This window comes from Lutra lutra, chromosome 3, assembly GCF_902655055.1.
Source record: "Lutra lutra chromosome 3, mLutLut1.2, whole genome shotgun sequence".
NCBI lineage: Eukaryota > Metazoa > Chordata > Mammalia > Carnivora > Mustelidae > Lutra > Lutra lutra.
The window spans coordinates 39,118,558-39,144,238 of NC_062280.1; the positions used below are offsets into that span (position 1 = coordinate 39,118,558).

The window sequence follows — 25,681 nt, forward strand, 5'->3', positions numbered from 1 at the left end:
GAAATGGAAGGAAGAGACTGGCTTCCTCAACACATGGTTTCCGTCTCTGGGTCCAGAAGAGAGTTACTGTGGTTGCCATTGTCTCCCAGCCAGTGGGAATAAGAAAAATGGGCAGGGAAATCACCTATTGATTTCTTTTAATGGAAAGATCCAAGGTCTTTTGCTCACATCCTGTTGCCCAAAGCTTGATATTATGTCCAGAGCTAGCTGCCATTGAGGCCAGGAACTATAAACTGTAGTGAGGCAGCCATGGGCTTAGCTGTAACTCTATTCCTATGGAAGAAAGAGTGATTGTGGGGGACAAATAGCAATTTGCCTACTTGCCTTACATGTTTTTATCCAAAGTCACTGACTTCTTCATATTTGGAGGAGAGCTCTGACTCATATTGGCTCAAACCTGGCCTCTTATCACCTAAGACCCTTGGCAAGAATAGGAGCTGGAACCTGGATAAAGCACGGAGCTGCATGCCCAGAGACAAGCTAATCCTGAATGGGAAATGAGGGACCAGGAGAAAATTTTAGAAAGGTTTGTTGTAACTAATGAACACAGCCCTCAACAGAACAAGGAGAAACAGAGGGAACTCGAATTAATTAAGCAGAAGCTAGAGTCCTGGTGTCACCTCAGATCTAAGCCTGGGACACAGTTATTTAAACTAAACTCAGGCAGAGCATACTGTCTGTGCAGTAGACAATGAAAAAGATCAGTGATGCTTCATTCTCTGCACCTGGTTCTGCAATTGTTATTTCCATTGTGTTCCTTCTTTCCTTCGTCCTCTTTGCCTCCTTTCTTTTCCCCTTCCTTCTCCCATTCTACTTGTTCTTCTTATAGACTTTCTTTCTTTTTGTTCATTCTTTAACATCACATCATATGAAATACTGTTATTAAGTTTATGAGACACTCAGAGTTGGCTGGGCTTTTTCTTGTGGAGTCAAAATATATATATGGGGATGTATTTTGTTTCCTTTCCATTTATTCAGATTATTTCTGTCATTTTATCATTTATATACATGCTCACACACACACACACACACACACACACACAAACACACACACACACAAAACTGAGCTCCTCCCATTTTATATATGTGTATTACATATATTTCTGTAAATAACATAAATAAAATTTAAACATATTGTATAAATAAATACACACATATATTTCTAGCATCTCTATCATTTTATCTTCATATTTGCCTGTATCATCTTAGTTATTTCTAAGCTTATACTTACCCGGGTCCAAGATTTTGTTCCTCTGAGTTTTTGTGAAACCTGTCTTACCTGTTTTGCTAAAATGTTGAAATTGGTAGTTTAAGCACAAATTGATTTTGTTCCTTCTAACTCCTTTTCAAAACTGTTCTCTGAAATAGTTCTCTTTCTGCCCCAAGATGAAGTCTTAGGTAAGCCCTGGAGCTGTGTTAATCCCTTTTTGACAGCAGTGATATTCTCATTCAATATTAAGAAGCCTGAGCTGATACGCAGTAAGGAAGTTGGGTGAGACCAGCCTCTTCTCTTATCCACACTCTTGTCTAACCCTCCTCAGTATCAGTGCTTTTAGCTAGTTCAAGTTGTGGAAGAGGGAGAGAAGGGCATAAGGAGCAGGAATAGCCCTCTTAAGGGCTATGTCCTTCATGTCTCCAACATATGGAAAATGCATGAGCCATGTTTGTGGGCTCTTTAAAGAACCCCTCTTTAGAAAGAATCTCTCCACTGAAGTTCCTCTAACACAGGAGTTCCAGCTGATTGCCTACCACTTCCCCCTTAGGGGAGGTCCACATACCTGCCAGGGTCATGTCGTCCATTCAAATCATCTTTCTTTACAGAATATCTTTCAAGAAAAGCTAACTGAGCTCCTCCCTTCCCCAGAGAAGCCCATGAGAATCATGCCTTCTCATGATCCCAGTGGGTGTATAGCTGGTTCCCCAAACTGTAACCATCTCTAGATTTGACTGCATTTGCTATGCTGTAATTTTTATGCCTGTGACTTATCCATTCCATAACTGGAAGCCTGTATCTCCCACTCTCCTTCACCCGTTTTGCTCATTTCCCACCTCCTCTTCTCTGGTATCAGTTTGTTCTCTGTATTTCCTGACCTGTTTCTGCTTTTTGTTTGTTTATTCATCTGTGCAGTATCTTACATTTCACATATAAGTGGAATTAAATAGTGTTTGCCTTTCTCTATCTGACTTATTTCATTTAGCATAACACCTTCTAAGTCCATCGAGGTTGTCACAAATGGCAAGAACTTATCCTTTTAAGGTTGAGTAATATTCCATCATGCGTGAGCACGCATGCATGCGCGCACACATGCACACATGCACACACACACACCCCACATCTTCTTTATCCATTCATCTATCAATGAACACTTCAATTGCTTCCATATTTTGGCTATTGCAAATAATACTGCAATAAACATAGGAACATAAATCTTTTTGAATTAGTATTTTGTTTTCTTTGGGTGAATACCCAGTAGTAGATTTATTGGATTGTATGTTATTTCTATTTTTAACTTTTTGAGGAAGCTCCATATTATTTTCCACAGTGGCTGCACTGTTTACATTCCCACCAACAGTGTGCAAGGGTTACTTTTTTCTCCACATCCTCACCAACACTTTTTATTTCTTGTCCTTTTGGTTTGGATTTGAATTTCCCTGATGATTAGTGATGTTGAACATCTTTCCATGTGTCTGTTGGCCATTTGTAGGTTTTCTTTAGAAAAAATGTTCACATCCTCTACCCATTTTCAACCAATTTTTTAAACATTGAGTTGTATAAGTTCTTTATATATTTTGGATGTTTGCCCCTTATTGGATATATCATTTGTGAATATCTTCTCTCATTCAGTAGGTTGCCTTTTTATTTTGTTGATGCTTCTCCTTCACTGTGCAAAAGTTTCTATTTTGGTGTAGACCCAATAGCTTATTTTGCTTTTATTTACCTTGCCTGAGGAGCCAGGTCCCGAAAAAATGTTCCTGAGGCTGGTGGCAAAGATATTAGTGCCTGTCTTTTCTTCTAGGAATTTTATGCTTTCAGGTCTCACATTTAGGTCTTTAATCCACTTTGAGTTTACTTTTGAAAATACTGTAAGAAAGTGGTCCAGTTCCATTCCTTTGCACGTAGCTGTCCAGTTTTCCCAGCATCATGTCTTGAAGAGACTTTTACTCATTGTATATTCTTTCCTTCTTTGTCGTAAGTTAATTTAGCATAAGTGTGAGTTTATTTCTGGGCTCTCTATTCTGTTCCATTGATCTGTGTTGTCTGTTTCTTTGCCAATATCACACTGTTTGCAATTATTATAGCTTTGTAATAGATTTTGAAACCCGGGAATGTGATGTCTCCAACTCTGTTGTTGTTTTGCAAGATTGCTTTGGCTATTTGGGGTCTTTTGTGGTTCCATATAAATTCTAGTATTATTTGTTCCAGTTCTATGAAAAGTGTTGTTGGTATTTTCATAGAGATTGATTTTTATCCTTCATTCTGTTGATGTGGTATATCACACTGATTGATTGGCAAATGCTGAATCATCCTTGCATTTCTAAAATAAATTCCACTTGGTCATGGTGAGTGATCCTTTTAATGTATTGTTGAATGCAGTTTGCTAGTATTTTGTTAAGGATTTTTGCATCTTTGTTCATCAGGGATACTGGCCTGTAGTTGTCTTTCTTTCCTTTTCTTTTTTTTTTCTTCTTCCTCTCCTTCTTTTCTTTCTTTTTTTTTAAAATTTTTAATTTTTTTATTTTTTCAGCATAACAGTATTCATTATTTTTGCACCACACCCAGTGCTCCATGCAAGCCGTGCCCTCTACAATACCCACCACCTGGTGCCCCCAACCTCCCACCCCCCACCCCTTCAAAATTCTCAGATCGTTTTTCAGAGTCCATAGTCTCTCATGGTTCACCTCCCCTTCCAATTTCCCTCAACTCCCTTCTCCTCTCCATCTCCCCTTGTCCTCCATGCTATTTGTTATGCTCCACAAATAAGTGAAACCATATGATAATTGACTCTCTTGCTTGACTTATTTCACTCAGCATAATCTCTTCCAGTCCCGTCCATGTTGCTACAAAACTTGGGTATTCATCCTTTCTTTTTTTTTTTTTTTTTTTTTTTTTTTTTTTACACAGCTTTATAAACATATATTTTTATCCCCAGGGTACAGGTCTGCGAATCGCCAGGTTTACACACTTCACAACACTCACCATAGCACATACCCTCCCCAATATCCATAACCCCACCCCCCTCTCCCAACCCCCTCCCCCCATCAACCCTCAGTTTGTTTTGTGAGATTAAGAGTCACTTATGGTTTGTTTCCCTCCCAATCCCATTTGTTTCATTTACTCTTTTCCTACCTCCTCAACCCCCCATGTTGCATCTCCTCTCCCTCATATCAGGGAGATCATATGATAGTTGTCTTTCTCCGATTGACTTATTTCGCTAAGCATGATACCCTCTAGTTCCATCCACGTCGTCGCAAATGGCAAGATTTCATTTCTTTTGATGGCTGCATAGTATTCCATTGTGTATATATACCACATCTTCTTTATCCATTCGTCTGTAGATGGACATCTAGGTTCTTTCCATAGTTTGGCTATTGTAGACATTGCTGCTCTAAACATTCGGGTGCACGTGCCCCTTCGGATCACTACGTTTGTATCTTTAGGGTAAATACCCAGCAGTGCAATTGCAGGGTCATAGGGTAGTTCTATTTTCAACATTTTGAGGAACCTCCATGCTGTTTTCCAGAGTGGTTGCACCAGCTTGCATTCCCACCAACAGTGGAGGAGGGTTCCCCTTTCTTCGCATCCTCGCCAGCATCTGTCATTTCCTGACTTGTTAATTTTAGCCATTCTGACTGGTGTGAGGTGATATCTCATGGTGGTTTTGATTTGTATTTCCCTGATGCCGAGTGATGTGGAGCACTTTTTCACGTGTCTGTTGGCCATCTGGATGTCTTCTTTGCAGAAATGTCTGTTCATGTCCTCTGCCCATTTCTTGATTGGATTATTTGTTCTTTGGGTGTTGAGTTTGCTAAGTTCTTTATAGATTTTGGACACTAGCCCTTTATCTGATATGTCATTTGCAAATATCTTCTCCCATTCTGTCAGTTGTCTTTTGGTTTTGTTAACTGTTTCCTTTGCTGTGCAGAAGCTTTTGATCTTGATAAACCCCAAAAGTTCATTTTTGCCCTTGCTTCCCTTGCCTTTGGCTCTCCTTCTTTTCTTTCTTCTCCTCCTTCTCCTCCTTCCCCTCCTCCTCTTCCTCCTCCTCCTCCTCCTCCTTCTTCTTCTTCATCTTTGTCTTTGTCTTTGAATGGTTTTGGTATTAGGGTAATGCTGGTTTTATACAATGGCTCTGGAAGCTTTCCTTCCTCTTCTATTTTTTTTAAATAGTTTGAGAAGAACAGGCATTAACTCTTCTCCAAATGTTTGGTAGAATTCCCCTGCGACTCCACCTAGTCCTGGATTTTTGTTGGTTGTTGGGAATTTTTTGATTGTCAATTTAATTCCATTACTAATAATCGGTTGTTTGGATTTTCTATTTCTTCCTAATTCAATTTTGGATGATTGTATGTTTCTAGGAATTTATCCATTTCTTGTAAGTTGTCCAATGTGATAGCATATATTTTTTCATAGCAGTCTCTATAATCCTTTGCACTTCTGTGGTGTTGGTTCTTATTTTCCCTCTCTTTCATTCCTGATTTTGTTTCCTCTCTCCTTTTTTCTTGATGAGTCTGGCTAAAGATTTATTAATTTTGTTTATCTTTTCAAAGAACTAGCTCTTTACTTCATTGGTATTTTCTTTTCTTTTCTTTTCTTTTGGTTTCTATTTCATTTAATTTGTCTGGTCTTTATATTTCTTTCCTTCTACTAAACTTGGGCTTTATTTATTCTTTTTCTAGTTCCATTAGGTGTAAGGTTAGATCATGTATTTGAGATATTTCTTGTTTCCTGAGGTATTCTTGTATCACTATAAATTTCCCTCTTAAAATTGCTTTTGCTGTGTCCCAAGGATTCTGGACTGTTGTGTTTTCATTTTCATTTGTTTCTATATGTTTTCTTTTTATTTCTCCTTTGAGTTCCTCATTGGCTCACATGTCAGCAGCATCATTTTTATATTTTTGTCTTCTCAGTGAGAAGGAGAGGCAGACATAGAATCCAAACTCTGATTAACAGAGCCCTATGGAACAGAGGCAAACGAAAAGGTAAAAAGAAAAAAAATTAATTTAAAAAAAGCATACATTTTCCATTTTCAGTAACTAAACATCTAAATTCTCATGCTTTATTCTATGCTTTTAGTAACAAACCTACTTCCCTATTGCTTTATGTAGCTGTACTATTGAGAAATATATCAGATTTAGTCAATTTCCAAAAGGTGACAAGGAGAGAAAGATGATAATACCACAAAAAAATAATTCTGTCATGAATCTGCAACCAGAACCTAGGGCCCTTGGTGACAATGCAGTGCTCCCTCCACTGAATGGATAACTTTCAGGACTGGAAATAGACATGAAACACCATGTAATTCATAGGTGATGTACCTGTCCTTCCTCATGTCCCATGACCTCGAGGTAATCATGTGGACTGGAGGGTGTCAATTTACCTCTTCTGCCTCAGTTTACTCATCTATAAAGTAAGATAAATAAAAATATCTTGACTGTCCTCCACGGCCCATCTCAGCCTCATATAGAGCTTCATATCCTGTGGTTTTGATGAAAGGAGAATCTAGCTCACACACTAGTCCCAAGAGGATTTAAACAGAGAGAAACTGAGAGCAAGAGAATGTATGTTTGCCAATAATGGCTACTGCTCAACAGACTCAGATTATGACCAGGGCTAGATGGGGTATAAGTTTGGCCACCTCATGAGAAAGGAGAGGACAGAGTAAGCAAGGAGAAAGCAGAGAGGGCACAGGTATCTTCTCATGGGACAGTGGGCCTTGACCCTTGCAGGAAAAGAGAGGGGTGGCAGTAAGGAGGGAGGAAAGGTGGGAGAGTGAACCAGGACTGGCTAGTATTCCTGGGTATACCTATCACTTCAGCACCATGAGTGACAGGAGAGGGGTGTTCCACAGAAAGCCACACTTACATGGATGACTTTTTACAGCTGGCAATCATACTAACTACCCTACTTGGCACAGTCATGTTCTTTGGAACTCATCAGTGCAGAGCAATTTTTTTAAAAAGCTTCATCTATTTATTTGTAGTCTACATGTTCCCTATTTTACATGTCTTAAGTCTTTAGTACTAATAGCCATGCTGGTGATTCTTTTATGCAGGTTTGGGAAACCCCTCTCTCAGTATACCTTCATAATATCTTGATAAACTTCCTAAGGTAATACTTTTTAGGGTAGAACATGCTTGACCTTGGGATGTGATTCCTCTCAGAATAGGACTCATCAATAAACATCTCATGGGTCCATTTTTATCTTGATGAGATTTTAAAAACCCTTTGGCTAATTGTTATAGCAAAGGCCCCACAAATGAAGGCTTTTTGTGATTGGTTGAAGAAAAAAAAACCTTTCCAGCCTCATCTGATCATAATCTATTTAAAGGAAAGATGAGTTATAGTTGAGTATCTGGAGATTTTTCTCCTGGGATCTGAACTATCCAAATTAGTCCCCCAGGATGCCAGCCATGGGCACAGACCTTTAGATAGAAAAAGCATCAAGTGTGTGTCTCTGACCCCAACATTCAAGAACATTGGAATAATGACAGACCCAAACATGCACATGGACATGACTCACTCTTCCTTTGGACACAATCAAAACATAAATCAGATACTATATTCTTCTGGGACGTATTTAAAGTCAACCCTTTGGGCTATCTCTAACCCTGTGCCTTTTAGAACTTGGACATCAGTTTCTATAAGTTCCCCTTCATTGAGTTAGTTTTGACCTCCTTGCTCATTTTTGCCACCACTTTCAGCACAAATATCTTCTTTCAGGTTTAGGGTTTTGGGAAGCTATCTGACCTGTAGAATCCCCCATGAAATCTCCCTTGAAACCTTGTATTACTGCCCTTTATCTCTGTCTCTTTACTAAAGGAAATCTTCAGCATCTTCATTTAATCTGTATTTCTTTTCTGTGAGCATTGATTTTCTCATCTGTAAAGTGGGGATAGTATTAGTTCCTGTTTGATAATTTGTTCTAAGAATGAAGTAAGTTAATAGAGGCAAGGTCTAAGGATAGTTCTTGACAGAAAAGAAGCACCTAGTAGATGTCTAATTTCGCTATTTTTCTCACCAAGTTGCTTCAGAAATCTACAAAACACTGTTTCAAATTTATTTGGAGATAATAGTAAAATAAATATAGGATGAATCTCAGTTAAGTATCATCTTTGTAACTAAGTCTAGGCCAGGGTTCAGCAAACTATGGCCCATAGGACAAATCCAGCCAATTGGCTGTTTGTAAGTAAAGTTTTATTGGAATACAGCCACATCTTTCATTTACATATTATCTACAGATGCTTTCATAATACAACAGCAGATTTGAATAGTCACAACAGCAATTAGGTACCTTAAGTATTTACTATCTCTTAGTTTACAGGAAAAAGTTCCTGATTCCTGATTCATTCACACATTTGCTACATTTCTTCAAGTACTAGACAGGCTTCTGAAAAGTTACATTTGAATGGTATTTTTGTAAAACACTACCACTTGCAATGTAATGTTATAAACAAGAGACATTTGTGTTATTTTTTTACTTTCTCAGGGAGAAAACCAGTCATCACCAGGTCTTTGAGAAGAGGCAGAAAAAGAGGTAAAAGGAAGTAAAAAATATACTTTTAATAATTAAGTATCTAAATTCTTATTTTATACTCTGTGTTTTGAGTAATCAATCAGTTTACTTAATTGACTTTTTGAATAAGTAACAAATGTTAGGATAATCATTGGCCTTGGTTAACTTCAACAATAAGACAAGATGATATAATACCCATTCCAATGATTAGCCAGTTGATCTGAGAGACCCCAGGCCTTCTTGGACCTGTAGAGGGCTTCTATTACTACACTGATAACTTTTGAGGAAGGAAATATAAAGAAAAAAATATAAAAGGTATGACTTTGATGATATTTAACTGACCCTCTTCTTGCCCACATAAAGAGCCATAGGTTGCCCATCAAGGGGGACCCTAGGTGGTAATACAAGACTTGTGTCCTAATTTCCAAACTTCTTTTGGTTGTGTGACTTTGGATTATCATTTGTGGGTTTTTGTTTTTGTTTTTGTTTTTTGGCCTCAATTTCCTTCTCTGTAAATGGGTGGGTGGCAGGTGAATTAGACTGAGTGACCTTCTAGGCCCACTCCAGCTCTAACAGAACTAACTCTGGAAGGACCATGGCCACCCATACTTCCCATTCCATAGAGAAGCCCCAGTTTGTGTTTTTGATGAATCCCCCTCAGTTCTGCTCAGAAAGACAGGAGCACCTGCCTCTGAAGGTGCTCCTTCATTTTAAGACTTGCAATGCCTGCTTCAGCAGAATCAGATCCCAGTGCCCCCACCCAAGGTATGTGCAGAGGTCCCCTCCCTGAGTAATTTGCACTTCTAGTACACTCTACTCTGAGTTTCCTTTTTAGCCACAGAGAAAGCTCACATGAAGGAGAAGTGAAGCAAGCAAAGAGCAAGTAGAGAAGAGAGACACTGCCCCAGCTAGGTGCCCCATTGCTATCTTGCTTTCTGTCCCTGAGCTGATTCCTCAAGACAAAACTAAAAGTTGAGAATTTTATCTCCAGCTACATAACTTCAAAGCAATAATACAACAGGAGGAAAATCATGGCACAATGGGGAGTTGTGGTCAACAAATTTGGAGATTCAGACACCTCTGCACAAAGCTTTTAATGTAGGGTTTCGGAGAATAACATTATCTTTGTGCTCCTAATCTGCCATAAAAGAAAGACCTAGAAAGGTAATGAGTTCGTGGGGGAAAGCCCTCCCATACATTTTAAATTATAAAAGAAAGATCTCAAGATGGGTGTGATCAAAACAGTGCACAGTTGTTCAGAAAGATGGAATGAAAAAAATAATGCTTCTTTTCAGGTCCAAGAATTCCCAGAGATACACGTATAAATTTTTACCTTCTGGAACTTCCTGTGACCTGTGGAGAGGCAAAGGGGACTTTATATAAGGAGAAAATGATACAAGGTGGGTTTCATGATCTTCTGTGCTTTTTAACTGGAAAATACCCATGTGAATAATATATTATTCAGGGGGTAGATGCCTGTGTTGGGGGTCTCCCAAGACCATCCCTAGGTTTGGTGATTCACTAGGAGGACTCATAGGACTCAGCATATAGTGAACTTATGGTGATATTTTATTAGACTGGAAGGGTACAAAGCAAAATCAAGGAAGGAAAAAACACACAGGACAAAGTCCAAAGGAAACCAGGTGCCAGTGTCCAAGAGTCTCTCTCAATAGAGTCACACAGTACACACTTAATTCTCTAGCAATGAATTGTAGTAACATGTGAAATGCCATCTACCAGAGGAGCTGCCCCCAGCCTTGGAGTCCAGGTTTTTACCAGGGGTTAGTCACATAGGTGTCCTCTGCCTAGCACATGCCAAAATTCCAGACTCTCAGAAGGAAAGCAGGTTTTTGGCATAAACCATTTATATTGTTCATATAAACAGTTTAGGACAGTGAGACACTCTTTTAAGGTCTGGGAATGGTGATACCCACCCCCTCCCCCAATTGCAAGTTCCCCAATGCCAGCCAAGATCCAACCTTGCAAGCAGAACTTTCTAAAGATGGCAGCCTCCAGTCTAACCCATTAGCTCTTTTCTGTACAACATCCCAGATAGGCTGGAGGAAAGATGGCATTTCCACACTTGTAGTTAATAAATATAACAGGACATCTCTCCTTTCCCCATGGAGATTGTCCCCAGGATGCCCATCTAGCATCCAATGCAAGACCAAATACTTCAATATCAGGGTAGAATATGTACACATTTGAAAAATCTGGCGACAGTCTTCACAGCCCCATTCCCCTTAACATATGTACAGCCTTGTGCCATTGGGGAGGAGCACAGAATTTAGAATTAGAGGACCCAGATTCAAGTTTCAGATACCACAAGTGTCTGTTCTATCTGGGCCAAATTACTAGTCTCTCTTACCCTGAACTTCCTCCCATACAAAATGGGAAAAATAATAAAACTTGCCTCACCATGTTATTATGAGGGGGGAAAATGAGATGACAGATATAAAATACTTCACAAATCATAACTGTTAAAGTACAGTACAAATGTTCATCTGCCATAATTGATTCCCCTCCTCCCCAAATATAGTTCTTAGGCACCAACAAGTATCAATATTAGCCCTGTGACCATATTGCAGATGTGTAATTTAACTTTTCCCACTTGACATTTCCATAATCACTTTTCCCATAAAGTACCTATGAGTCCAAAATATGAGAAATAATTTTTTTGAGAGTAAGAGAGGAGGGAGGGAGAGAGGGAGAGGGAGAGAGAGAATCCCAAGCAGACTCCATTCCCAGTGTGGAGCCCAACGCGGGACTCAATCTCACGACCCTGAGATCTTGACCTGAGCCAAAATCAGGAGTCAGATGCTCAACCTACTGAGCCATGCAGGTGCCCCCAAAATATGAGAAATAACTAATTTCCATTAGCTGGATGGTCAATATTGTGCAAGAGGAAGAAGATGTGTGATGATAGCTGCCACATGGTCACCCATGGGACCTCGTCTGCCCCCTCTGAAACTCAGCCTGGCTCTCAGAGAAGGGGAGGAAAAGAATCCTCCTCATTCATCTTCAGAGCCATTCAGATTTTCCTCTTTTGAATAGACTGAGATACTTTTTAAAAATAAATGTTGGTGCTAATTATTTTCCTTGTTGCACAAACGTCAAAGACATGGGTGCACAGGACCAGGAGCTTTCTTCCACCCTTGCCTTCCAGGCTGCTTGTGGGCAACTGAAAGGCATGTGAGTTCTCCTGCTGTAGATTCAGAGCCCAAGACATGTGGCCCAGGTCCACAGCGGAGACTACATCCTGGAGGTTCTGCAGTCGGGGGCAGGGGTTACTCCCTGGCAACTCCTTGTTTTGGTCTCACAGGAACCTCAGAGAAGTGTATAAAGAGTGTGGATGGAAGGTGGTTCACCCTCAGGGAATTTGAAGTTGAAGGAAACCACTCACGATCCAAGAACTGGAAGATGAGTGTGAGATGTGGTGGATTCCCCCTGAAAGACCTGATTAAGGTATCCCAATGACAAGTGGCTTATGTCCAGGGTTTAGTGTCATCGTTCACCAGCTCCAAGCATTATCAGAATTTCTCAGTGTCCAGAAAACTGTCACGATGCCCACAGGGCGTGTGTTACCTACTAACATTGTACTCAGAAGCATCTTGGCTGCTTTATATTATAGCTTAATCCTCTAAATGCATGACCTCTTATCCTTTTGAAGGTGGAACAGTAAATTGTGGCCCTAATGGGCCATAAATAATCACCACTGTGTAATGGGGTCACAGGAAAGTAATTTAAATGGGGGGGGTTCTTAGACTTTGGAGGCTGGAGGAAGGAGTCTGGACCCTTCCTTTAATCATGGAGGAATCACGGGGAGTTTTGGGACTGACTAACACAGGTGGAACACTGCTTTAGAAGTATTAGTCTGATCAGAGAATGCAGGGTGGGTTGGAGGATGGAGTGCGGGCAACCATGAAGACCTCACCTGACCTTTACCACCGCTGGGCCTGAGCCACCCCTTTTCAGCCTTCAAGGCCCAACTCAAACAGCACACTCTTACTACACTGGTTTCCTGAGGCTGCTCTAACAACCCTTTACAACTTGGGTGGCTTAAAACCATACAAATCCATTATCTTAACAGGTCGGGAGGCTGGAAGTGTGAAATCGGTTTCACTGGGCTCAAGTCAAGGTGTTGTCAGGGCTGGTTCTTTCTGGAGCCTTCCAGGGAGAATTTGTTCCTTGCCTTTTTCAGCTTCTGGAAGTTGTCTGTGTTCCTTGGCTTGAAGCCCTTCCTGGCATCACTGCAACATAGTGTTCTATCATTACATCTCCTATTCCTCACTCTAACCCTCCTGTCTCCCTGGCAACAGGATGCTGGTCATTACATTGGCCCTGCACAGATAACCAGAATGATCTCCCCATTGCAGGATCCTTAATTTAATACATCCATAAAGTCCTTTTTACCACTGAAGTTAACATATTCAGGGTCTGGGGTTTAGGATCTGACCAACTTTGGGGGCCATTATTCAGCCTACTGTACTCACCCATCTCTGGATCCCAAAACACTCTGTCAAAGCATGGTTTACTCTTCATCATCCGCACCCATTCTGTAAGGCTCATCCTACTTGTCTCCCCAAAGGCCTAGACACCTTTGTGTGCCCAGGGTCACTGATGGGGCCTACCCCCTGTCCGTCCCTCCCCAGGTATGTGGCCATGGAGTAGTTGTAGCATGTGAGGTATAGACACACAAGCTAGACGGGTCCTGGAGGATGGAAAGGAGGCAGTGGGTGCAGAAGACATGGTGAGGAAAGCCTGGCGAGGCTATGAGGAAAGCAAGAGAGGATGCAATTTTTAAAGCTTACCTTAAAGCCAAGTCTGGGTAAGAAAGAACAGTGTGTTACAGGTTTGGAGAGGGACATTATTTTCCATGAAGACACCTTGAATTTGGGTTGACAGTGGGACCTATCTGGAGGGCAGGTGGAATGCCAAGCTCTCAGAGTAGAAACAAAGACCCATTATAGCATTAATCTCATTTCTCTTTCAGAAAAAATATCTACCAGAGCCACCAACAAGAAGAAGAAGAAAAGTAATTATCACATGACTTTCTGCCAGTGTCTTGCCCCCTTGGGATGGATAATAGCCATGTGTCGCGTGGCGAAGCTAACAACCCAGATCACGTTCTCTCCCTTTCTTTTGTATCTTTCCTCTGTTTCACATGCACACATGCATTTCCACAGTGAGTCCTCCTCCAAGGGATCCTTCTTTAAGGGAACGTTCACTCCCTTTATGGAGATACCACCTTAGAGAATAGAGAGATTGGAAGGCTGATGTGCTAGGGGTGAGACACTGCTAACCCAGAAGATCTTCTGCTTTGTGGAGAGACTACACCAGAGAGATAGTTTTGCTGCTGGGTGTCTGCATGAAAGCATCAGGGCTCACCAGAGGGGCTTTGTAAACCTCAGTTCCATCTATGGAGGTGAATTCTCTTTCCCTCAAAGTCACATGTGGAGTTCATGGACTAGTGGTTTCCATGGTGCATGGATTCCAAGGAAGGAGGTAGGATAGTTGGTGTTTTCCGTGTCCTCTCCAAGAGCAAGTGCAAGAAAGAACCTGTATGGTGCAAAAAAAGGAGATGGAAGAGCTTCCATTTTCTTAACCTCCAACAGAGGTCCCCTTGGTCCATCTCTGCTGTACAAAAAGTCACAGTCTTCACAAAGTCGGTTTCTGGGGCTACCTGCTCCACTGACTTTATGCTAGCAACCCTGTCACAAGGGCCTGCACCCACTGGGTTTTCTGAAGAAAGACACGTTATTTGCTCTTTCATTAAGAGCAAACATTTCAGGACGCCTGGATGGCTCAGTTGGTTAAGTGGCTGCCTTCAGCTCAGGTCATGATCCCAGGATTCTGGGATCGAATCCTCCATCGGGCTCCTTTCTCAGCAGGGAGCCTGCTTCTCCCTCTTCCTCTGCCTGCCACTCTGCCTGCTTGTGCTCTCTCTCTGACAAATAAATAAATAAATCTTGAAGAAAAAAAAAAAAGAGCAAACATCTCTACCCAGTGCTAGGGAGTCAAGGGTGACTCAGTCCGGGTTTGTCAATTGAGTTAGCCATCTCCCATCCCTTTATCACAGATGCCATCTCCATCTGGGCTTACAACTCTTAAGGTATCACTACCTCCATTCTCAGAGCATCTCTGCAGAGGGCCTTTTCCTTCCCCAGTCCCTAGGCTTCTGTCCCTTGCACCATCAAATGACAGGTGGGGCTATTGGCAGTTTCCCTGCTCATAAAATTCCTGTTAAACCTGATGGTGGTAGCTGAGGTGTTCCAATATAGTAAGACAGAAAAGTCCACACTAATCTTTTTTTTTTAATTTTATTTATTTTTTTGATTCCCTCATTGCAACTCCAACTCCAGCTGCGGAATCCAGGACCAGGCTCCCTGCGTGGCTTCACAAAGGCCTGCTTTGGGAAGAGCAGTCAGAGAATGGAGCTTGCATTGGGCCAAACTGTCAGTGACATAAAATTTCATAATTTTTTATTCTCCAGTTAGACATACAGACCCATAAACAGAGATATAAAGCAAAGGGAGGGCTGTGGCATGAATCCTTTGCATAAAGAAGTTCACTCAAATGCATGGTTAATGAAAAATCATATTCAATATTGTCACTCAATCTTTCTCCCTTTTCAGCAGACAGTACCAGAGCCTAGCAGGAGTGACTTTTTTGACCCTTATGTAAGTACTGACTCCCCCACCTGTGACCTCAGAATAACCCAGGCCTTGTCCCTCCATATATTACCTGTGTCATTGCTGCGTTTTCCTGAAGCGTGCTCATACTCAGTTGGAGTGTGTCCTTGTATGTGACAAGCAGAGAACAAACGTATCATCCACCCCAGGGAGATGATTTTGGAGTTGGTGTCTCTGCATGAAACTTGCTTTCCATTTGTTCAGGAAAAGTTCCCTGTTTCCTTATTTCCCCTTGAGAGTAGGTATGGGAGGCAGAGCGCTAGACCACTGGGGTCTCTAGAGCCAGGACTTTAAGTGGTAATAGCCAAGGCTGGCCTGCCCATGACAGATAAGGAGTGAATCTGAGAGAAGAACAGTATTTTAAAGAAGTTAATAAGGAAGGAAAGGAAGATCACCAACATCCACTCTTAGACAGAGGCAGAGCTAAGAAGGTTTGAAACCTCCACCAGAAGGAACAGGCTGGGCCAAGCTGGCAAGTTCAGGGGCAGACCCTGTCCCCAGGCCTGCAGAAAAATGTACATAGGGCAAGTGGGTGATGCAGATAAATGTCACAGGGTCCTTTATGGAGACCTGGAGCCCATCTCAAGGAAGCTATCAGGAACCTGAACTGGCTAAGATGGAAATTATCAACACGTAGCAAATCGCAGACATTTTTACTCAAACTAGTGCTTGACTATATACAGACCCTTATGATCCAAAGACCCTGCTTACTACGGCTGCCTGCATTAAAGTCTGCCAACATCACAGAGGGCCCCTCCCTCTAAGCCAAATCACACTTCAGTTGCTTTCATTGCAACAAGATGGGAATTTTGGGCCAAATCACCTTTTTGCACCACTCCAGGAGGGCTCTCACTGTAGAATGATGTGCAGCTGTATTGATAAGGGATGCTTATGGAGAGGGGATTAGAAAAGGGTTGCCATGCCCCTTGGTCCTCTAGCATTGCCCAGCATGATCTAGATGCAACCAATGACTTCGATTCCTCTGCTGGAGGTGGGACCCTTGTATAGTGGAATAGCTCTCATCTCTGAGGGCTGCACAGCCTTTCTGATAACTGGAATGGACATGGAGGGTTATTCCCACAGCTCACAGCCAAGCCCTCTGTGAAGATAAAAAGGCAACTCTTCTTCTTCTTCTTCTTCTTTTTTTAATTATGTTATGTTAGTCACCATAGAGTACATCATTAGTTTTTGGTGTTGTGTTCCATGATTCATTGTTTGTGTATAAACCTCAGTGCTCCATGCAATCCATACCCTCCTTAATACCCATCACCACACTCATCCATCCCCGACCCTCCTCCCTTCTAAAACCCTCAGTTTGTTTCCCAGAGTCTCCTAATAAGAATATCCACACTCCTTTTCATAGCCTTTCTGTGGCAGATTTTGTAGACTGATAATGACTCCACTCATAGCTCCCACACTTTGCCAGAAGAAATCCCACCAGACCTTGGGCTCCCAACCTTGGCGGCACATGGCAATCAACTGGAGGTCCCACCCACAGAGGTTCTGATGCTAGTGTTCTAAGGGTCAAGATTTTCCAAAGCTCCTCTGGTGGTTTTAATACACGGCCAAAGTTGTGGGCCATGGTGGGCCAGGGCTGTTCAGTCTGCAGTGTCCATCTGAATTTCCTGGGCTTCTGATTCATTGAGTGAGGGATGCTGCCTGAGAATTTATACTTCCAGCATGATTCAGTGGACACTGCTTCTGCTGATCCAGAAACCACTGCTTTAGAAGCCAGAGGTCTCCACTAAGGACTGTACCTGAAAACCATCTAGGTTTTCATTTTTAAAACAAACCACCAATATCCTCCCCACCCTGGTGACACAAACAATCAAAATCACATGCAACTAATTGAATCTCTGAGGATGTGACCTCAGGCATCAGAATTTTTTAAAGCTCCCCAAGTGATTCTGTTGTACAGCAGGTTGAGAACCACACTGCCAAGCAAAAGGACAAATTTCTTGCTAAAAAGATTAAAAAGATATATGTTGAGTTTGTGGGCTTCGGATTATAGACCTTCCAACACAAAATTGGCATATTTATTAATTCTTTCTCAGGGCCTACTTATAGTGCACTTCATAAAATAATGGTCCAGAAACCTCCACCCAGCAGTGGTCAGCATCCATGGGTGTCATCTGTTATGACAAAAAAGAAAAATATTTACATGGCCCATGCCAGGCCCATGTGGGGTTGTATACAGGGATGTCCCTGACAGGATATTCCATACATTTTCCCTTTCAAAGTGCATGGGCAAGATACAGACCCTAGAATTTCCTCTTATGTGTGATTTTTGTTTCTCTTCTTATATTGAATTTATAGATGGAAAGAATTTATAAATTGAGATATATCCCAATTCACATCAGCTCACTGGGTACATGGATGATATTCTGATTGTTATGATTTAGAACCTGAAAAAAGGCTGCTGTGCTTTGGCTAATAAGACAGTGTTGTAAGTAGGACATCTGTGTCCTCGTGGTCATAGACCTCATAGAAGCATTGAGAAGGAGATGGGATTGGCAGGATGGGATTGGCAGGATTGGCAGGATTGGTGATGAATTGGATATCTGAAAAAAAGAAGCAGAGGCTTAGAAAAAAATCCAACAGAGTATAATATCATGGAACAAAGCATAAAGAGTGTTTCTAGAAGGAAGAGGTGGAATGGTGCTCCCTGTCACCTCCTCACTTCCTCATCACCACCAAGAGTCCCAACCACCCATAGCTGGGTTGGCCAGCAACCCCCCCAATCTGTGCATTATTCTCTACCTAGATTGTCACAAGAGGATGTAAACCCTTCTTCCAATCCATGGTGTATACAGGATATTTTCATCTAAGTGTAGAAATGTTTCTACATTGGATGAAATGTTTCCCTACCACATAGTCTTCTTCAGTTGGCTCTCTTGCTGTTCAGGTGGTCCCAGGAGAAGAGCCAGGTGCTCATCCTTCTGGGCATTTCTGCAGCACAGGCACACAACCTTCTTACATAGAAATTGCAGTATGTCAGGATTCACATGTTATTCACATAGATTATCACACACACACACACACACACACACACACACACACACACACACACACACCAGGAAAACAATGTGATTTCTTTACCTACCAATGGGCTCATTCCTTGACCAAATCTTATTTTGGTCTATTAATTCCATTGTTTTTAACACGTATTTGTTTCTCCACAATACTTAGATACAAACACTATCAAATGTTTAACTTCACTAAAGAAAATTAAATCTGGGGGCGCCTGGGTGGCTCAGTGGGTTAAAGCCTCTGCCTTCGGCTCGGGTCATGATCCCAGGGTCCTGGGATCGAGCCCCACATCGGGCTCTCTGCTTGGCAGGGAGCCTGCTTCCCTCTCTCTCTACCTGCCTCTCTGCCTACTTGTGATCTCTGTCTGTCAAATAAAATAAAATAAAATAAAATAAAATAAAATAAAATAAAAATTAAATCTGGCTTAAGGTCCCACATATTGTGATTGGTGAAAAATCTAGCATTAACCAATTTTGTGGCTCCTTTACTATATATAGTATAGTATAGGTCTTCCATGTGCTCAGAAAATGAGGGTATGTCCTAGGCCTTCAGTTGTGGTGGTCACTGTTACCACAATCCATGGCCATTTGGGGACGGCACCTCCATACCTTACATGCTGAGCTAAATCATGGGACCTCTTACCCCAGGCTCCCAGAGCCAAAGAGCTCTGTCCTCCCTGGCATCCATCTGGTAATCTGTATCTACGTCTTTCCAAACCAGAGTTATGTCACAGGCCCAGACGTCCTCCAGGCACATAACCCATAGTGCAGGAACTCGTCCCCAGGCCCTTCAAATCATGGGAAACTTATGGCCAAGAAAATAGGATGCAGTGATATGTCAGAAGTGTAATCTCTTACATTAAATCCTGGGTAAATCCCTCTTCAGTGAGTCAATTAGATGATGCAATGTAGATAACTAGATAAGACACTGTATTATATTCCTAAGCCAAGTTTTGCCAGCAAAATAATAAATTTCTCAGATTATCTTTAATTCATCTTCTTTTGTGGTTGTTGCTAGTCTGTGTCAGAATCTTTGTCTTCGTAAAGAGAACTTTAATGGTCTAATATCCACTTCCTCCCAAACTTCACTGCAGACCAGAATGTCTTCTTCCAAAATCTTAACTCAGTGTTATTCCTTAATATTTTGAGAAGAGAAATCTACAAGTGTCCTCCGGGCACAAGCAAAGACCATGGATTCTAGAGTCTCAATGTATCAACCTTCTGGGATCTCACTGATTCCAATGATGTCTGCATTACCTCCCCTTCTAGCCGGGAAATTCAAATATATGTGAGGTGTGCCGTCGACCTGGAAAGCTGTTCTGCTGTGATACTTGTCCAAAGTCCTTTCATGAAACATGCCACATCCACCATATAGATGTTAACAGGTTAGTGAGCCCTGGCCCCTTCTCGCCCTCCCTTCCTGTGGCACAGCTCCTCCCACTCTGCGCACTCAACCTGCAGCGTTTGTCTCTGGTTATATGTGTCCTGATGCAGAGGGAGCAAGTCTTACAGTATCAATATCCATTGTATAACAGTGTTAGCAGCAATAGATTAATGGGAAGCAAAAACTCTGCAAGTGTCACCCCCACATCTCCCACTTGGTTCCCAGATCTAGGCACTTTGAGGGCGTGATGGCATCATACATAGAGTGCTGGTTTAAAGCATATATCACCTGCTCTGGGAACATCAAAAAGCTGAAAAATTTGGGACTGTGATGAGCCTTCAGATAACCATGGATGCTATATTTCCTTTGCCTTAAAATGTATTTTGGGGGGGCTCCTGGGTGGTTCAGTGGATTAAGCCTCTGCCTTCAGCTCGGGTCATGATCTCAGGGTCCTGGGATCAAGCCCCACGTCGGGCTCTCTGCTCAGCGGGGAGCCTGCTTCCCCCCTCTCTCTCTGCCTGCCTCTCTGCCTGCTTGTGATCTCTGCCTGTCAAATAAATAAATAAAAATCTTTTAAAAAAATGTATTTTCGGTCAGAGATGATGGTATGAGGGATAGCATGAAGGCTGATAAGGCATTCTGTAAGTGATAGTGTAGGCAGAATTGCTGTGACCAAGGAGGATGGATGATTTCCATCAGGATTGTGTCTGTCCCTATGAAGACAGAAAGTTGTACCCTTGGTAATGGGAGAGTCTAATGTAATCCAACTGCTCCCAGGTAGTTCCCAAGGGATAGTGTCATCTTAGGGATTCTGCATAAAGCTCTGCAGTTGGGCATGCTGCAGAGGCAGAAGACAGGTCTTCTTTATTGCTGTGCCCACGTATAGTCCCCATCTTCACACCACGGGTACTCGGGAATGGGCCCCTTGAGCAAGCACTGGAGTAGCCAAGGAGAGAGGAGGCAAATGACATATCTAGGAAGGATCACTGTATCCACTCGATTTTTTTTTTAAAGATTTTATTTATTTGACAGAGAGAGATAGAGAGGGAAAATAAGTGGGGAATTGGGAGAGGGAGAAGCAGGCCATCTTCACACCAAGGGTACTCGGGAATGGGCCCCTTGAGCAAGCACTGGAGTAGCCAAGGAGAGAGGAGGCAAATGACATATCTAGGAAGGATCACTGTATCCACTCGATTTTTTTTTTAAAGATTTTATTTATTTGACAGAGAGAGATAGTGAGAGAGGGAAAATAAGTGGGGGATTGGGAGAGGGAGAAGCAGGCTTCCCACTGAGCAGGGAGCCCAATGCAGGGCTCAATCCCAGAACCCTGGGATTATGACCTGAGCTGAAGGCAGGTGCTAATGACTGAGCCACCCAGGTGCCCCTGTATCCTCTTGATTATCAAGAGCCCTTCAGCACAGGGAGCCTAGCAGAGAAGAATGGCAGAGGCATTGAATGTAGAGGCAAATGGCAGATGCCTGACACTACTCTGTTCATAGATTTCTTTCCAAGAAGTTTCTGCAGCACAGATTCTAGGCCTAGGTATGGCAGTGCCAGAGGAGAGGATGCCTATAACTCTGTGCTTACTCAGCAAAGTTGAGAAACAAGAGCTGGTTTCCTTTTACTGTGGTCTGATGGCTCATTGAGGCCCAAGACTCCAGTGCTGAAGGTACCAATTTCCAATTCTCAATTTTAAATGGCAGGGCTCATATCTGAGCCCATAGTGGCTCAGATAAGAACTCTTAGGTTTTGAGATGAATGAAAGACCATCATCCATCATGGCAGCTCACTCGACAAACTGTCATTCCTGCTACCACTATAAATGGGAGGGGTGTCTGCCAACTATGCCCAAATGGGGCTCTAGCGCAGAGAGAAGTTGGATACAGTGTGGAAACCACCAGTCATTCCTGAACAGAGGACTTTAGCAGCTGTAGAAACAGTGGCTGAGTCACAGAAAATCTACCTTTGCTGATCTTATGCCCAACTTCTCAGGGACCCATGGAGTTGCATCTTCTGCATGATAAAGGCTCTTCAACCAAGTTACCCACAAAGCCAACAATGTCACCAGATATCTGAGGTCTTACAGAGGCGGATGGTGCCTGAGGAACAGTTGGTGAGTTGAAATACAAACCTGAACTCTCCTCCTTTCTGTTGACTTGAGAGAAGCAGCACAGTCTTGCAGGGGCTGGAGGGATGGTGCCCAGGGGTGAACAGCTGTCCCCTGCTGTGCTTTGATCACATGACCTAATACTAAAATTTGTACTCCAGAGAAAATTCCCATTCCATGTTTGTTTCATAGGCCACAGGTTTGGGAACCATCCATTCTGTCTGAGCATATGTATACTTCATTCTCTCCAAGCTGCTTCTCACTTAAATCTCCTCTCTCTTTTGCAGAAATGTGAATTTGTCCTCTTGAAGGTCTACTGCTGTTCAAAAAGCTCCTTTTTTGCCTCAAGACCACATTATGTAAGTAACAGCAACAAAGCCCAAAACCGGCATTATCAAATTTGGGATATGGGTCCAGTGGGTTCACTCATCATTATCTCCATCTTGTTGATGGACATCTGAGTCAGCTTACTTAGTCCTTGGCCACTTAAGCTGCTACCACAAAGTACCATGGACAAGGCAGCTCAAAAAGTAGATATTTATTTCTCCCAGCTCTGGAGGCTGGAAGCTTGAGATTGGGGTGCCTGTGTAATCCTGCAGACTGCCAACTTCGTTTTGTGTCTTTACATGATGGAAAGAGAGGGAGAGAGCTCTGTGGGGTCATTTTTATAAGGGTACTAATCCCATTCATGAGGCTCATCCTCACAGTCTAATCATGTCCCAAAGGCCCAGCCTCCTAATACCATCACACTATGGGTTAGGATCGCAGCATAGGAATTTGGGGAGGACACAAACACTCAGTCTGTAACAAGGGGTGGACTTGAACTGTGCTCACAGCCTGCCCTTCCGCACCTCTGTCAACAGAGTAACAATGCATCTCATGGCCCAACAAAACACATGTGGTTAAACAAAATCAAGAAAAAGCTGAATAAGAAACTGTACCTCCGAGTGAAGGGGTTCGTGCAGGACATGTGTCTCATCTTTCAAAACTACAGGGCTTTTTACAAGGTGAGTGGTTCCCTCTACATCCTTCTTTCTTTCCATTAAGCCACTTCGCCATTCATCCTCTTCTATCAGGTAACTGTTACGGTTTCCCTCAATGTGTGGCAAACCAACACACGTGCAAATGCTGGAAGTATTCTAAAAACCCCAGGGGCCAAGGTGTGGAAATAGTAACAAATCAGGTCTCCTTGCAGACATTACCTTAGGGCTATCCTAACTCACCCTGACAATGGGCGCCCCCCGGATGCCTAGGCGTAGAGTGTGCGCATGCGCTGTTTGCTGGTACCGCTGTGCACCTGCTGCCTGGAGTCCAGGATCTCAGCAATGGGTGGGCAGGGGCTTCCGCCTCACACCTGGACATCTCTCTCCCTATCTCCACTGGTTCCCAGTGCTGCAATTCGGAGGCAGAGCATGGGAGGTTGCTTACAGGCAGAGCCTACGGGGCCATAGTGCTGGGAGGGGCATCTCTGTAGCAGCGGGTCTTCCGACATCACGCCCCTGGACCAAGGGCATTTTAAAGGCAACTCGTATTTCTCTTTTCTAAAGGAAGATACCAAATCGAATTTCTCAAATTTCAAATTCTTGGATTTCTTTACTTTCGAATTTCTTAACACTATATCCAAAAGTTAACAAGGATTATCTCAAGGGATGAGGGAGAAAGAGGGACGCCATGAATTTGCCTTCAACATTTCTGTACCATTGTAGTGCTGCAAGTCATAAGTGCTGTATTTGAAACTACAGCCACTGGTATTTTTAAAAAATTAACAATAAATTTCTGATGAAGAATTAGACTATAATACAGTACTCTTTTTTGCATCTCTGTCTTCCATATAAAGAGAAATGATCAAGCTATCTGGGAACATAATACTCCTAACTGTATTAATTCTCTCTTAACATTTGGGGTAGTCTAAAATGAAGCTCTGGATTATATGAAACATGAAGAGCTCAAGCTCAGTTGCTATGGCCATTCTCATTTTTGTCTTTGTTTTTTCAGGACAACCAGAAATTTATCAAGCTTGGACTTCAGCTAGAGGCCATATTTATGAATACTTTTGGAAACATTTTTGCAATTCAGGAAATAAGAGAGAACAGTTTTCAGTTGGAGCCCACTCTTTCATAAAGTAGCTCACCCCTCACCCCCCAACAGTTTTTTTTTTATGCTCACAGATCTTTATTTTTTTATTGTGTTACGTAAATCATCATACAGTACATCATTAGGTATTTTGTTTTTATTTTATTTTATTTTATTTTATTTTATTTTTTCAATGTTCCAAGATTCATTGTTTATGCACCACACCCAGTGCTTGATATGTGTGATCCGGGCCCTCCTTAATACCCACCACCAGGCTTACCCATCCCTCCACCCCCTTCTCCTCTAAAACCCTCCATTTGTTTCCTGGAGACCATAGTCTCACATGGTTCATCTCCCACTCTGATCTCACATCCCCATCCCTTTGTTTTTCCCTTCCTTCTCCTAATGTCCTCCATAGGCAGTAACCTCTCTGACATGGGCCACAGACACTTCTTTCAAGACACGTCTCCAAAGGCAAGGGGAACAAAAGCAAAAATGAACTTTGGGGCTTCATCAAGATAAAAAGCTTCTGCACAACAAAGGAAACAGTCAACAAAACCAAGAGGCAACACACAGAATAGGAGAAGATATGTGCTAATGACACTACAGACAAAGCGCTGATATGCAAGATCTATAAAGAACTTTTCAAACCCCCAAAAGACTCTTCAGCAGCTACATGATAAGGGACTGTGGTCCCTCCCACTGACAGTTCTGCCTGTTGCTGTGCAGACAGCTTTTTCGAACTTTTTTTGTTGCCATTTTCGTTCATTTATTTCTCTAAATAAAATAAAAAATTATCGTGTCAAGTTCTCTTATTGAATAATTTGGAATGAAATTTACAATAGAAAATATCGGGTCTTCCTATAAGGGATAGTATGATGTGCTTCCATTTATATGACTCCTTTATTAGGTCCTTAAGGTTTTTTCTTCTCTTCCCCTCTCCACACAGAACTTACTCGTTACTTTCCAGCCACATGCAGTAACCATGGCTAAATGGCTGAGACACTGACCAATGGACTACGATCAGAAGTGGTATATGTCATTTGCAAGTTGATTCGCAGAAGGGCAGTGAGAATTCCCTGTGTAACCTCTCCTGCCATGTTGATTACAGAGGTCTTGCTTTGAGATGACAGAGCCTAGAGATTGACCCTGCTTGGTCCGTGTATTCACTACTACACCAGGAGGGCTCCCAGATCCACTGTGGCTTTGAGTAAACAAGAAGAAGACTTTGTTGTCTAAGCCATTTAAACTTGAGGGTTGTGTATTGCCCATAAGCATAGCCCACCAAGAACTGGCTAATGTATATTGAAAACAAGAGAGAAACACTTGTAGGAGTGGGTTTTAAGGATGTAGGACTAGGAAGGGTAGAATATAAGACTAGAGAATGGAGATTCCATTGATACAGAAGCCATCCACTCTGATCAGAGCATAAGGCACTGGCAAGGGCATCTGGGCCTGGTCCTGTCTGTGACTGAACTGGCTCCTTGAAGCTTGGACAAAAGGATAGCCTTTAGCAAAGAAGGTGGAGATGCCCCCAAAAGCCTTGGCATAGTACCAAAGAAGGAAACAGAAGGCTCAGAGAGGTAGGAATGTTCACACGGATATATCACATGAAGACATGCCTGAGACATGCTGTATGACTTGTAATCCAGATGAGCCCA

At 42.3% G+C, this 25,681-nt stretch overlaps 1 protein-coding gene across 17 annotated transcripts in view; it reads left to right on the plus strand.

The window, feature by feature from the left end:
- Positions 1-24,202, plus strand: part of SP100 (SP100 nuclear antigen) — a 101,254-nt gene extending 77,052 nt beyond the window's left edge. For 4 of the 17 annotated variants that reach the window (XM_047721244.1, XM_047721248.1, XM_047721252.1 and 1 more), the window contains 11 exons: positions 6,130-6,201; positions 8,709-8,756; positions 10,031-10,135; positions 12,058-12,200; positions 13,729-13,770; positions 15,371-15,415; positions 19,726-19,841; positions 21,833-21,953; positions 22,235-22,306; positions 22,811-22,954; positions 23,943-24,201. In XM_047721244.1, the coding sequence (XP_047577200.1) occupies positions 6,130-6,201; positions 8,709-8,756; positions 10,031-10,135; positions 12,058-12,200; positions 13,729-13,770; positions 15,371-15,415; positions 19,726-19,841; positions 21,833-21,953; positions 22,235-22,306; positions 22,811-22,954; positions 23,943-24,068 (1,034 nt within the window). In that variant the 3' untranslated portion in view covers positions 24,069-24,201. Of the gene's footprint in view, positions 1-6,129; positions 6,202-8,708; positions 8,757-10,030; positions 10,136-12,057; positions 12,201-13,728; positions 13,771-15,370; positions 15,416-19,725; positions 19,842-21,832; positions 21,954-22,234; positions 22,307-22,810; positions 22,955-23,942 lie in introns of all 17 variants that reach the window. The other 13 variants (XM_047721246.1, XM_047721257.1, XM_047721259.1 and 10 more) reach the window with 7 other exon arrangements.
- Positions 24,203-25,681: the final 1,479 nt, after the last annotated feature.